The sequence below is a fragment of the Bufo gargarizans genome, chromosome 10 (genome assembly GCF_014858855.1).
Source record: "Bufo gargarizans isolate SCDJY-AF-19 chromosome 10, ASM1485885v1, whole genome shotgun sequence".
NCBI lineage: Eukaryota > Metazoa > Chordata > Amphibia > Anura > Bufonidae > Bufo > Bufo gargarizans.
In genome coordinates this window covers 73,176,389-73,191,400 of record NC_058089.1, presented here as the reverse complement: position 1 = coordinate 73,191,400, position 15,012 = coordinate 73,176,389, and the positions used below count along the sequence as shown (strand labels likewise).

The 15,012-nt window shown below is 41.7% G+C and overlaps 1 protein-coding gene across 1 annotated transcript in view; it reads left to right on the top strand.

Annotated features, from left to right (window-relative positions):
- The window catches only part of LOC122921096 (protein RD3-like), a 32,692-nt gene extending 31,066 nt beyond the window's left edge, over window positions 1-1,626 (top strand). The window contains exon 3 of the mRNA XM_044271033.1: window positions 1,207-1,626. Coding sequence (XP_044126968.1) covers window positions 1,207-1,516 — 310 coding nt within the window. The 3' untranslated portion in view covers window positions 1,517-1,626. The remainder of the gene's footprint in view (window positions 1-1,206) is intronic.
- Window positions 1,627-15,012: the final 13,386 nt, after the last annotated feature.

Genomic DNA, 15,012 nt, shown 5'->3' with positions numbered 1-15,012 from the left:
CTGACACTCCCAACCTCGTGACATCACATCACTTTGGGAGCGTCAGGTCCTGCTGCCTCCAGTGCAGATTGAGTGTTCCCAGCCATGCCTGTGCAGAGGTATTTTTTTTGCTAATTTGTTGGCACTATGGGTAGGTGGGGTCTTATGTACATGGGTGCCATTTAATATACAGGGAGGACTATAAAGGCTATTAAAGATAATGGGGGCACTGCAGGGGTTGAGAAAAGCCTACAAAAGGAATTTATTTTTAACTTGCATTATAAACGGCTGTTAAAAACGGATAGACTGATAGTGTGTGCATCCATTTTCTGATGCAAAATGGCCATGAAAAACAGAGAGTTTATTAGTTATTTTAATGGACGTTTAGGTGAATGCACTCTAAGTGTTATATCTCACCCCAAGTGCTTTATTCACATCTGTACTGCTCAGTACTTTTGCTTCTGAATGATTATGGAGTGAGTAAGAGTCATGGAGCAGAATCAGCTGTCTCCCTATGTTGTCTATTGGCAGACATTACAGCTAGTTTCCACCTACCAGCTCAGGGACAATTGAGAATCAGGAAATGTAGCATGCAGGGAGAAAAACTGCTAGAATTAATGGCAGACGCAAGTCATATAATGACAAGATACGGTGCTATCACTAATATATACACATGGAAGCTTATTCTGAAGTTACTTGGAATGGAAGGTTTGCATTAAAAAATATCTAGTATGAACATATTTGTTCACTTGTGAACAAATATATTGTTTCTATATAGATGGAAACTTTATAACAAGTATATTGTTTCTATATAGATGGAAACTTTAGTTCAGGCATCCTCAAACTGCGGCCCTAAAACTACAATTCCCACAATGCCCTGCTGTAGGCTGATAGCTGTAGGCTGTTCGGGCATGCTGGGAGTTGTAGTTTTGCAACAGCTGGAGGGCCACAGTTTGCCTGCTTTAGTTTATAACAGGCATGCTCAACCTGCAGCCCTCCAGCTGCTGCAAAACTACAACTCCCAGCATGCCCGAACAGCCTACAGCTATCACAAGGTCATTGTGGGAGTTGTAGTTTTAAAACACCTGGAGGGCCGCAGGTTGAACATGCCTGGCTTATAAAATAGGGCTCAACTACAACTTGTGGATTTGCCTTTTAAATTGAGCATGTATTTTATGAATCGTACACAGCAAAAAAAAAACATTTGATGTTTGTCTCCCTGTACAGGTTTCGTAGGTTGATGCTGGAGTTTGAGCCTGAAGGTGCTGAGATCCCACGGGTCTTTCGGTCAGTGCTTCAGGATTTTGTGACTCAGGATGAGGAAGAACGAAAAACACAAGATGGTCGCTGGGGGAAGCGCAGAAGAGCCAAAAGCTTGGCCACATTCACTTTCAAGCCTTCTCGCCTACGAGTCAATCCCTTTCAACTGGAGGATACACATGGCTCAGATACTGAGAGTGAGCTAGTTGCTTCTGGGAGGGCCAGAAGCAAAAGTATGCCAGAGTTTAGCATTGCAAGGGAAGTGCATTGTGACTGAACTTTACATATTGTGCACCAAAGAGTATACTGCACACAGAGTGGATTATGAAGAAAATCAACAGTAACAGCAAAGTTCATATGATTTTACATTTTCTTTTGTTTTTTTTGTGTGCAGAATAGACCTGTGGTTTGGCTTTTCAAATCCACAGCATGTCAGTTGTTGATTGCTGATATAGTGTGGTTTTCAGACTTCAATGGGGTTATTAAAGTATACAAAAGCCGCCTCCATAAAAAGGCACAAAAACATTGATAAATAGTGCTCATTCATGTGCGGCTTTTATCAAATTTTTCATGCAGATTTTCTGCATACAAATCCGCACCATGTGCAAGTACCCTAGGCCAAACGGGGCACATTCACATGTCTGTGTTTTTGATCAATGTTAAAGCCATGTATTTCTGCCTGTAACATGAGCAGATTCTATAAGGAAAAACCTTTCTTTGGGAAAAGGTTTTTCAGCTTTTTTTTCTGATGGGATTCAGTCCTGTTTTTGGCAGGAAAGATCTTTCTAGAGGTTTACACTTCAACATTGAAAATTTCACCTCAAAAATGTTCTGTTTATAGTATGGGAAATGAAGGCCATCTTCCAATACTGTATTCACTGCCTTTTATGAATTGCTTATTTTGTTTCCTAAGACTGTTTTGCTAATTAGCTCTAAAATTAGGTCAGCAAAATGAGCAATGATAATATTATTTATGTCCCTTTTGCATTGTATGATATTGGTTGATAAAATATAGACTATGGACTAATTTCCAGCAGTTAATCCTATGATGTTGATCCAGAAAAACGGTAAAAAACTACAAGACAGATGCCAATTGTCCATATTAACCTGTTCCTGACCACCTTACTTACATATACGTCAGCGGTCGTGACTTTGAATATGACGCCTGCTTGTACGTGCAGCAGGCTCCATAGCTGAGTGCCTGCTGTTTTAAACAGCAGGCATCAGGGGCTAATGTATACATTTAACAATAACGCCAATCACACACATTTCACCTCGGCATCTAGGAGTATAAAAACTGGGAGCGCACTCCCAGCCATGCTCCGACTCCCCCCGGCAAGGATCAGGGGAGCCGGAGAGTGTGTGCGACAGTTTTATTCTAATGGAATTCTAATAGAATCCAGTGCTAAGGCATTGGAATCTATGGAAAAGCAATCTAATGATTGCATGTTATAGTTCGCCAGGGAAATTATAAAAAAAAAATGTTTATTATAAAAATATATATACAAAATTAAAATATATATATAAAATATCAAAAATATTATATTCAAATCACCCCCTCAAATTAAAATAAAATTACAAAAATTACCTTACTGATTGGGTGAATCAAATAGACAGTGAGCAACCAACACATGGTAACAATCAGGTGAGCCACCATAACCAAATAAGTTTTGTACCAAAAGTACATAAACAATAAAAAAAAAATACACATCATGGACATCACTGCGAGCAAAAAAGCACATACTATTAAAATATTTAGCCCATACTACAAATGACAAAATGGAAAAAAAAAGTTAAAATGGCTGGTTATTTTTGGGTCGCACAAATTTTTTCATAAAAAGTGATTTAAAAAGTCATACACACCCAAAATGGTATCAATGAAAAGTAGAGATCGCCCAGCAAAAATTAGCCCTTAGGGCTCGTTCACACGAATGTGTGATGCCCGTTGCCGTATTGCAGACTGCATTTGCGGATCCGCAATACACGGGCACCGTTCCGTGGCCATTCCGCATCACGGATGCGGACCCATTTATTTCAATGAGTCCGCAAATCCGGAGTTGCGGAACGGAAGAACGGAACAGAACACTAAGGAGTACTTTCGCACAGCAAAAGATATAACTGGCTCTATCTTTTTGTGGAACGGAAGGATCGCAGACCCATTTAAGTGAATGGGTCTGCGATCCCCATGCGCCTGCCCCACGGACAGTGCCTGTGTATTGTGGACCGCAATTTGCGGTCCACAGCACGGGCTTCACACGTTCATGTGAAAGAGCCCTCATACATAAAAAAATATACGCTATGGGGGTAAGAATATGGTGATGCGAAAAAATAAATAAATTTGTACTGATGAAACATATGAAACACCGTAAAAACTATACCCATAAAACTGTGGAGGAATTCTGATTTTATTTTTTATAATTCCAACCCATTTGGAATTTTTTCCATCTTCCTATTAGATTGAATGCAACCATAAATTGTGGCATTAGAAAGTACAACTTGTCCCGCAAAACCAAGTCCTCATATGGCTATGTACATGAAAAAAAAAAAAAAAGTTATGGCTTTGGGAAGGCTAGGAGTAAAAAACAAAAATGAAAAAAAAAAAATGGAAAGTTGTCTGGTCATTAAGGGATTAAGGAGTAAAATTGTTTACTAACTCCAAATATGGCAGTTAGAATGAAATCTGGATCTAAGTCCCATAGCAACCTATCGCAAAAAAACATAAAATTTTTAGTTAAAGAGGACTAGTCACCACTTCTTAGGCCTCTTTCACACGGGCGTTCCGAATTTGCTCCGAATGCGTCGTGTGTGCATTGCGGGAAACCTGCCCAAATAGGCACGCAATTGCAGTCAGTTTTGACTGCGATTGTGTTCCGATGTTCAGTTTTTTCCACACGAGTGTCATCTTCATTTAGCAGGACCTGCGCTGACGTCACCGCGCTCACCATGTGATGAGAGCAATTACATCATCAAAAGTCCTTTGGCAGGTCCTGAAAGATGAAGAAAGAACACAATGCCGGCTGCATGAACAAGAAGATGAGGCGAGTTAATTATTATTTTTTTAACCCCTCAAGCAACATTTTAGTAAACATTCTGTATTAGACCTCTTTCATACAAGCGTGTCCGGTTAAGGTCCGGATGCGTTGCGGCAAACCCGCGCGAGAAGGTACGCAATCGCAGTCCGTTTTAGGAAAATAATAGCATTCTGAATACAGACTGCATAGTACAATAGGGCTGGAGGGGTTAAAAATAATAATAATTTAACGTAACTCACCTTAATCCACTTGTTCGCACAGCCGGCATCTCTTCTGTCTTCTTTTTTGAGAAATAGGACCTTTGATGACGTCACTGTGCTCATCACATGGTCCATCACATGATCTTTTACCATGGTGATGGATCATGTGATGAGCGTAGTGATGTCATCAAAGGTCCTATTCCTCAAAGAAGAAGACAGAAGAGATGCCGGCTGTGCGAACAAGTGGATTAAGGAGAGTTACATTATTATTATTATTTTTTAACCCCTCCAGCGCTATTGTACTATGCAGTCTGTATTCAGAATGCTATTATTTTCCATTATAACCATGTTATAACGGAAAATAATAAAGATCGGGTCCCCAGCCCAATCGTCTCCTAGCAACCGTGCGTGAAAATCACACCGCATCCGCACTTGCTTGCGATTTTCATGCAGCCCTATTCACTTCTATGGGGCCTGCGTTGAGTGAAAAATGCACAATATAGAACATGCTGCAATTTTCACGTAACGCAAAAGTGATGCGTGAAAATCACTGCTCATGTGCACAGCCCCATAGAAATTAATGGGTCCGGATTCAGTGTGGGTGCAATGCGTTCACCTCACGCATTGCACCCGCGTGGAAATCTCGCCCGTGTGAAAGAGGCCTTAAGAATGCTATAATTTTCCTTTATAACCATGTAATAAGGGAAAATAATATGGTAAATTTACTTTTATCAATTTACTAACATCATCTCCTAGCAAAAATTCGTGAAAATCACATTGCATCCACACTTGCTTGCGGATGCTATGCGATTTTCACGCATCCCCATTCATTTCTATGGGGACTGCGTTGCGTGAAAAATGCAGAATATAGAGCATGCTGCGATTTTCACGTAACGCACAAGTGATGCGTGAAAATCACCGCTCATCTGCACAGCCCCATTGAAGTGAATGGGTCCGGATTCAGTGCGGGTGCAATGCTTTCACCTCACGCATTTCACTCGCACAGAATTCTCGCCCGTGTAAAAGGGGCCTTATTCCCAATGCAATAACTATTCTAGAACATCTTTTCTGTACATTGTTCCATTCCTCGTTATTGCTACTAGAAGCTTATTAATCAAGGTACAAGTGGGTGCTACCAGCTGGGAGTGGGTCCTGGCTCAGTCTAAGTGCTCATACACACAAGCATGTCGGCAGTATACTGTGCACCAGCCCTGTGCACTCCCCATCATGAATGCGGACCAACTGACTTGAATGTGTCCACAATCTGCAAGATACGGATCGGTGCGGAGCAGAGGCACGGATCGAATGCACATGAAGTGCCCCCGTGGGATTTTGGTCTGTGCCTCCGCACTACAAAAAAAAAAATAGAACGTCCTATTTTTTCACGGACTGTCTCTTGCGGATCACGACCCATTCAGGTGAATGCTCCACATCTACAAACGGCGTGCACACTCACAGTGCTCATTGCGGACCGCAATATGTGGTCGGATATTTCATGAGTTTGACATATCCTCTTTAAGGGCTCATGCAGACGACCGTATGTATTTTGCGCAAATAAAAAACAGATGACGGCACGTCCCTGTTGCATCTTTTTTTTTTTTTGGATCCATTGTAACAATGCCTGTCCTTGTCCGCAAAACTATCAAGAATAGGATATGTTCTATTTTTTTGCGGAATGGACATATGGAAATGGAATGCACACAAAGTAACTTCCATTTGGTTTGTGGACCCATTGTAATGAATAATGAAAAAAAACTGAACGGACACGGAAAGGAAATACGTTCATCTGCATGAGCCCTAAGGCAATGGATGAGAAAATATTCTAAGGGCTCATGCACATGGCCGTATGTATTTTGTGGTCTGCAAAAAACTGATCTGCAAAAAATACAGATGACATCCATGTGGAACAGCTGGCTCCTAATTGAACAGAACTATCTTTGTCCGTAATGTGGACAATAAAAGGACATGTTCTATTTTTTTTTTCGGAATGGAAATACGGGCATACGGAAACAGAAAACACAAGGAGTAACTTCCTTTTTTTTTGTGGACCCATTGAAATGAATGGTTCCACATACAGTCCACACAAAAAAAGGAACGGACACGGACAGAAAATACATTCGTATGCATGAACCCTAGTACTGGAACTGTGCAAAAGTATAATATGGAGAAATGTAATTGGTCCTCATCACTCTGTGGGCAGGGAGTCTGTATGAACACACACATAGGGCCAGATTTATCATTAGCTCAGGTCAGAATAATAGAGTGAAAAAGTCCCCAAAAAAAGTCCCAAACGCTAAAACTGCGACTTTTTTCTGCTCTGCACTATACTCGCCAGTTTTCTGAAAGTGGGCGTGTTTTCTTATGTAAATGAATCTCTAGACAGATTTACTATTGGGACTATTAGAAAAGTCGCAATTTCACTCCAGTGAGGACCATGCTTATCTTCTGAGACTTTTTAATAGAACATGCAACTTTTTTATAAAAACGTGCAACTTTTTCGTAAAGATGTGCGACTTTTGTAAAGCTGCTTACTGACGGATAAACTGCTACCGTCAAACCACATTTATTACAGTCTTAAAGGGCCGATCACAAATCTGACTTGGCTAAAACTGACTTTAGCCATATGTTAAAGTGGAGTCAGCTGTCAGAGTCATGATAAATCTGGCCATGAGTCTTTACAGTTCACTGAATTCTGGAGATTTCATATTAAATACACTGCATGACATGTCAAGTCTATGGGCAGCAAAGCTTAAATAGAGCCCTTATAAAGGCATATGCATGAACACTAAATACTAATCTCAACCACTGTATTTGCCAGTTTGCCAAAAGTAAGTTTGTATTCCTGCAGAAGGGATAGAAAGATTTTCCTTTTTCCAACTGGTGAAACCTTCCCCATCCTTAGCAATAAATAAATCAAATATGGAAGTGGACAAGGAAATAATTACCACATTGGCATCTGTAAATTGACACAATTTGAAGGACAAATACACACTTAGGCTACTTTCACACTTGCGTTCCACTTGTGATTTCCGTTTGAAGGCTCTCACAAGCGGCCCCGAACGCATCTGTACGGCCCCAATGCATTCTGAGTGGATGCGGATCCGCTCAGAATGCCTCAGTCTTGCACTGTTTGACCTCCGTTCCGCTCAGCAGGCAGAAACCCGAACGCAGCTTGCAGCGTTCATGTGCCCGCCTGGCCGTGCAGAGCCAAACAGATCCGTCCAGACTTACAATGTAAGTCAATGGGGACGGACCTGTTAGAAGTTGACATAATATGGTGCAATTTCAAACGGATCCGTCCCCCATTGAACTTCAGACTTAGAATTTTTTCTGAAAGATAATGCAGACGGATCCGTTCTGAACGGATCGCATCGTTTGCATTATAGGAGCGGATCCATCTGTGCAGACACCAGACGGATCCGCTCCAAACGCAAGTGTGAAAGTAGCCTTATCTATACCTTGGCATGACACCACAAAAAGCAATCTGCATTATTGCATGACTAGTAGAGAGTACAATCTACATTGTTTCCATTTGAGACACAGAATTCATACATGATGCTTGGCCCTAATGCATACACACATTTGGTTGTGGATAATATTTTTGCTTGATGATCACAGGAAAGCTAAAATCATCTACCATCAATTTGTTTCTAATAGAAATAAGTAAGTGGCCCTTTTACATGTTCATACTGCTGCACATGGAGGCCTCATGCACACGGCCGTTGCCCGTATTACGGTCCACAATATGCGGGCACCGGACGTGTGCTCTTTGCATCACAGATGCGGACCCATTCACTTGAATGGGTTCGTAATCCGGAGCTGCGGTGCGGAATGGAGGCACGGAACCCCACAGTGGTGTTTCTGTCTGTGCCCCCGCACTGCAAAAAAATAGAACTTGTTCTATTTTTTTATGGTGTGGATGGATCACGGACCCATTCAAGTTAAATGGGTCTGCATTGGGGACCGACAGAACGGCCGTGTGCGTGAGGCCTAAGGGAGAGATCAAAGGAAAACTGGCTTAGTTGACCATAGAAACCAGCCAGATTCCACCTTTCATTTTTCAGAGCTCCTTTAGATTGGTTGCTATGGGCAACTAAGCTAGTTTCCCTTTGCACCAGTATTGATAAATCTCCCCCTAAATGCCCCAAACTAAATACTAAGACATAATGGGTATATTAGAAAACAGTGCCCACTAAAGCACCTCAATGTTGTTGTAGATTAGGCCACAAATCGGTGCTTCTAGATGTAGATACATTCTCTGCTTCTAGTCAGACAATGGGTGCGGCTTCACTGCAAGGGGGTATTGGCCTAAGACGCATCGGTTTGCACCAAAATTACACCACAAATTTAGAGTAAATTTGTGTCTCAAAGTAAGCCAACACTGCTAGACAAAAGTATCTAACCCTGCATTAAATGCATCATCCAGCCTGGGCCACTGCTTAATGTCTAGACAATGTTACGTTTACACCATCTGTAGGTTTAGTAAATCTCCCCCACTGTGATTTGGAAAGGTAGTTTTCTTGTCTACACACAGTCTAGCTTAAAACATGTAACAAACAATTGTCACCCTTCTGTAAGTGTATTTTCCCTCTTGCGGCGACTAGGGTAAATGAGCTGCCAACTGCAAACTTCATTTGGAAAAGCTATTTGTCAGTGATCTTGTACCCCAAATCTGCGGCTCTCATTTTACAGGGTTCAGTGAGATGAGACATCCCCTTTCATTTTAGTTAAATGAAGGAAAATATTTATTTTGGTGGGATCTAGTCCCTTGGAAAAATAAATATGGAAACTAGAAGTATGCTTATATAAACCATCAATTTTTATAAAAGTAATTTGAAATATATGTACTATTTTACAATTATTGGTATAACTTTGGCAATAGCACTGCGAAAAATACATGAATTGACAGTATTACTTTGTAAATAATGTTTTGTAATAAAATGAAATTTGTATATTTACAAACATTTGCTTCACTGTAGTCTACATGTACATGTATGATGGGTATGTACAGCCAGCAGGATCTTGCTGGTTAGGCATATCTGCACCGTATTTTAGTTTTTTGTTCTAGAAACAGGAGATATGCATCATACGATGGTGACTGTAACGGGTTCCATCAGGTTTCTTACAGGGATCCCTCTTTTTTAAAAAAAAAATTTATATTAAGAAACTGTGATGAAGGCTTCTTAGGCTACTTTCACACTAGCGTTCGGGCGGATCCGTTCTGAACGGATCCGCTCATAATAATGCAGACAGAGGCTCCGTTCAGAACGGATCCGTCTGCATTATTTTAGCATAGAACAGCTAAGTGTGAAAATAGCCTCGTACGGATCCGTCCAGACTTTCAATGTAAAGTCAATGGGGGACGGATCCGCTTGAAGATTGAGCCACATTGTGGCATCTTCAAACGGATCCGTCCCAATTGACTTACATTGAAAGTCTGGACGGATCCGCACGGATCCGCACGCCTCCGCATGGCCAGGCGGACACCCGAACGCTGCAAGCAGCGTTCAGCTGTCCGCCTGTCCGTGCGGAGGCGAGCGGAGGCTGAACGTCGCCAGACTGATGCAGTCTGAGCGGATCCGCCTCCATTCAGACTGCATCAGGGCTGGACGGCTGCGTTCGGGTCCGCTCGTGAGCTCCTTCAAACGGAGCTCACGAGCGGACCAGCGAACGCTAGTGTGAAAGCAGCCTAACAGAGACTCCAACGCAGATGTGAACCTAGCTTGTAGCATTAGCTTTCAAAGATAACAACATGCTATGTATAATTTTTTTTTATAAATAAGAAGACTAGTAGGTCTTCCTAGTGGCATGACTGGCTTGTAGGCCATTTTTAAATGACTTTACAGTGACACTCCTACAAGAGCTCTGGTGACTGATAAAAGCTGGTATAGTTTGATCAGCAAATCGGTTTTCTTGGTCATTGGTATGACAGTGCGGTGACCGCTCTACATAAATATTCCCTGCACTATGTGTACATCTCCCACCAGCAGCCCCTTGAATTCATTGTTTATGATAAGGTCAAGCTTTCCCTCTTTACTAAAGGCAGTAATTGGAATCCTAAAAAAGCAAACAGACTCAACAGGCTAAAATAGCAATTCTATCAAATACATAAATATGAAGAAAAGACACAAAAGTACATCAAAAGATGTGATACGACTCACTCCTAAGGAATAGCATAACACAGATATGTATAAATGGAGGCTTGTAATAAAATGCTAAAACGTCCCTGGAGGTGGAAAGGAAGATAAGTGATCAGGTGGGGCTGCCACAAAAACATAAATAAAAAAAAGCACCAGAAGTTGTCTTGTTCGGCCCCTTTCACACGGGCGAGTTTTCCGCGTGGGTGGAATGCGCGAGTTGAACGCATTGCACCCGCACGGACCCATACATTTCTATAGGGCTGTGCACATGAGCGGTGATTTTCTCGCATCACTTGTGCGTTGCGTGAAAATCACAGCAAGCTCTATTTTGTGTTTTGCACGTTGAAGTGAATGGGGCTGCGTGAAAATCGCAAGCATCCGCAAGCAAGTGACCTTAAAGAGGATATGTCAAACTCATGAAATATCCAACCACATATTGCGGTCCGCAATGCATGAGCACTGAGTGTGCACGCCGTTTGTAGATGTGGACCCATTCACCTGAATGGGTCGTGATCCGCAAGAGACGGTCCGCGAAAAAAAAATAGGACATTCAATTTTTTTTTTTGTAGTGCAGAGCCTAAATCCCACGGGGGCACTTCACGTGCATCCGATCCGTATCTTGCAGATTGTGGACACATTCAAGTCAGTTGGTCCGCATTCATGATGGGGAGTGCACAGGGCTGGTGCACAGTATACTGCCGACATGTTTGTGTGTATGAGCACTTAGACTGAGCCAGGACCCACTCCCAGCTGGTAGCACCCACTTGTACCTTGATTAATAAGCTTCTAGTAGCAATAACGAGGAATGGAACAATGTACAGAAAAGATGTTCTAGAATAGTTATTGCATTGGGAATAAGGCCCCTTTTACACGGGCGAGAATTCTGTGCGAGTGAAATGCATGAGGTGAAAGCATTGCACCCGCACTGCATCCAGACCCATTCACTTCAATGGGGCTGTGCAGATGAGCAGTGATTTTCACGCATCACTTGTGCATTGTGTGAAAATCACAGCATATTCTATATTCTGCATTTTTCACGCAACGCAGGCCCCATAGAAATTAATGGGGATGCGTGAAATTCGCATAGCATCCGCAAGCAAGTGCGGATGCATTGTGATGTTCACGGATTTTTGCTAGGAGATGATGTTAGTAAATTGATAACCGTAAATTTACCATATTATTTTCCCTTATAACATGGTTATAAAGGAAAATTATAGCATTCTTAAGGCCTCTTTCACACGGGCGAGATTTCCACACGGGTGCAATGCGTGAGGTGAACGCATTGCACCTGCACTGAATCTGGACCCATTCATTTCTATGGGGCTGTGCACATGAGCGGTGATTTTCATGCATCACTTTTGCGTTACATGAAAATAGCAGCATGTTCTATATTGTGCGTTTTTCACGCAAAGCAGGCAGCATAGAAGTAAATGGGGCTGCGTGAAAAATCGCAAGCATCCGCAAGCAAGTGCAGTGCGATTTTCACACACGGTTACTAGGAGACGATTGGGCTGGGGACCCGATCTTTATTATTTTCCCTTATAACATGGTTATAATGGAAAATAATAGCATTCTGAATACAGAATGCATAGTACAATAGGGCTGGAGGGGTTAAAAAAAATTAAAATAAAAATGATTTAACTCGCCTTAATCCACTTGTTCGCGCAGCCGGCATCTCTTCTGTCTTGTTCTGTGAGGGATAGGACGTTTGAAGTCACTACGCTCATCACATGGTCCGTACATGATCGTTGACCATGGTGATGGATCATGTGACGGACCATGTGATGAACGTAGTGATGTCATCAAAGGTCCTATTCCTCACAGAACAAGACAGAAGAGATGCCGGCTGTGCGAACAAGTGGATTAAGGTGAGTTTAATTTTTTATTTTTTTTAACCCCTCCAGCCCTATTGTACTATGCATTCTGTATTCAGAATGCTATTATTTCCTTTATAACCATGTTATAAGGGAAAATAACACAATCTACACAACCTTGAACCCAAACCTGAACTTCTGTGAAGAAGTTCGGGTCTGGGTACCACATTCAGTTTTTTATCACGCGCATGCAAAACGCATTGCACCCGTGCGATAAAAACTGAACGCAACGCAATCGCAGTCAAAACGGGTGAAAGAGGCCTAAGTGTTAAATCGCAAGGTAGCAATACAAAGAGGTAGTCCAACACAAAGGTAAGATATATATTAAACCCTAAAATAAGGGAAAATGCCAAAAAGTAGATGCAACTACCTAAATTGTATATAAATGTAAAAAACGACAAACAATAAACTGGCAGTCACAGTGAATCACTATCAATGTATGCTTCCCAAACATCCTAACAGAGATAAAGTGTAAGTGCAAAAGCAAACACAATGCCTTCCTATTACTGACAATAGAATCCCATAAACCTACCCATGAAGTTAGGAGGAGATTATTCCTCAGGAGAGCCGTACACCCCAACAGACGTTTCAGCGTCTGCTTCATGCGCCCCCGGAAGAAGGCATACATTGATAGTGATTCACTGTGACAATTTAGGTAGTTGCATACACTTTTTGACATTTCCCTTATTTTAGGGTTTAATATATATCTTACCTTTGTGTTGCACTACCTCTTTGTATTGCTACCTTGCGATTTAACACTAACAAGACAACTTCTGGTGCTTTTTTTTTTTTTTTTTTTTGTGGCAGCCCCACCTAATCACTTATCTTTCCTTCCACCTCCAGGGACATTTTAGCATTTTATTACAAGCCTCCATTTATATATATCTGTGTTATACTATTCCTCAGGAGTAATTAGTACCACATCTTTAGATGTACTTTTGTTTATTTTTGTCATTTATGTATTTAATAAAATTACTGTTTATTTTAGCCTGTTGAGTCTCAGTTTGCTTTTTTTATGATTACTTTATGATGCTGAGCTGGCTTCTTTAGGGTCAGACAATTTTGCCCAACATTTATGTGGGTTTTTCTTGTGTATGTTAACCTGTGCATGCTAAAGGCAGTAGTTGAAGTAGACTACCAATGAAATGCTTAGTTTTTGGGCTATTTCATAGATGGTGTATTGATATTATAAGAAAATTGCAGCAAAAGTAAATAAAAAAAATAAAATAAATAAAAATAAACATATATACATACCCAGGCAACCGTTTTTAGAGTCAATGCACCAAATGACCATACCAAATTCCCCTTTTTTCTAGAAACAGGCCACAGTCGGCAAAATGTTACTGGTTTTGATGAATCTTGATTTCTACTATATTGTGAAAATGGCAGGGTAAGAATTTTGCCTAATTCATGTGAAAAAAAGCATCTATTATGTCTTGTCTACTGTTTATGCCATAATGCTGGGGAATGTTTCCTTAGCATATATTCACCCGCAAAAAGGGTTGTCCAAGAATGGCGCTAGCCTCAGCAGTTAGGTGTCAATTACTGCTGAGGAAAGTGATTGGCTGCAGTGGTGTCATGGAACATGCAGCAGCAGGGAAGAGAGGTGGTGTAAAGCAGTTGCGATTCTGTAATGTTATCTCATCATGGAGTAGAAGCTCTACAAAATAAAGCGTGCGTTAGACTAGCCGATTGTTGGCAAGTTCATTGTTAACGCGCATTCGCAGGAACGCTTGCTAGTGGCGATCTGACAGTCTAATACTGCAGCCGATTATCCAATGAACGAGCAAAAGCTGGTTCATCGGGCAATCCAGATTTTTAAGCATGGTTAAAAAAAAAAAATGTCATTGTTTGCCGGCGGTAGATCAAGCTGTGTAATCACAATCTGCTGCCAGCAAACAACTCGACAGCATGGGGACGAGCGATGGCATAACTGTCACTCCTCCCCGTACTGAGGAGATCGCTGCATGTAATAGAAGCGGTTTTCTGTGCAAGCAAGCAGGCGATTGCCGGGAAGGATCCCTTCCCTCCTGACAATCGCCTGCTAGATTGTATAATCCAATACAACCCTAAATCCAGCACCTAGTAAAATCCATTCCTCAACCCCCCTCCCCCACACAATCAGCAGACTGCGGGGGCAGGGGCTGTCAATGGAGTGCCTCAGAACCTTCATTGCAGTGCCAGTGCTCAACCATGGATCCTATTCAGCTGAATGGGTTGACATGCAATATCAGGAACAGCTAATATGGATAGCGCTGTTCCAGATATTGCAGTGAAAGGGCTGCTGCAAGTGTTGAGCGAACTTGTGTTTTCAAGTTCAACGTACACGTTTCGGGTTATCTAAGAATTCCATTATGGATTCCGCTACCACGGACCATAAATTATGGTCCGTGGTAGCGGAATCCATAACGGAATTCTTATATAACCCGAACCTTGTATGCCAAACTTGAAAACACAAGTTCACTCATCCTTAGCTGCTGCTTTTCAGTCCTTTTGTGCGAGTCCTAAGGATGAACCCCAGGAAATC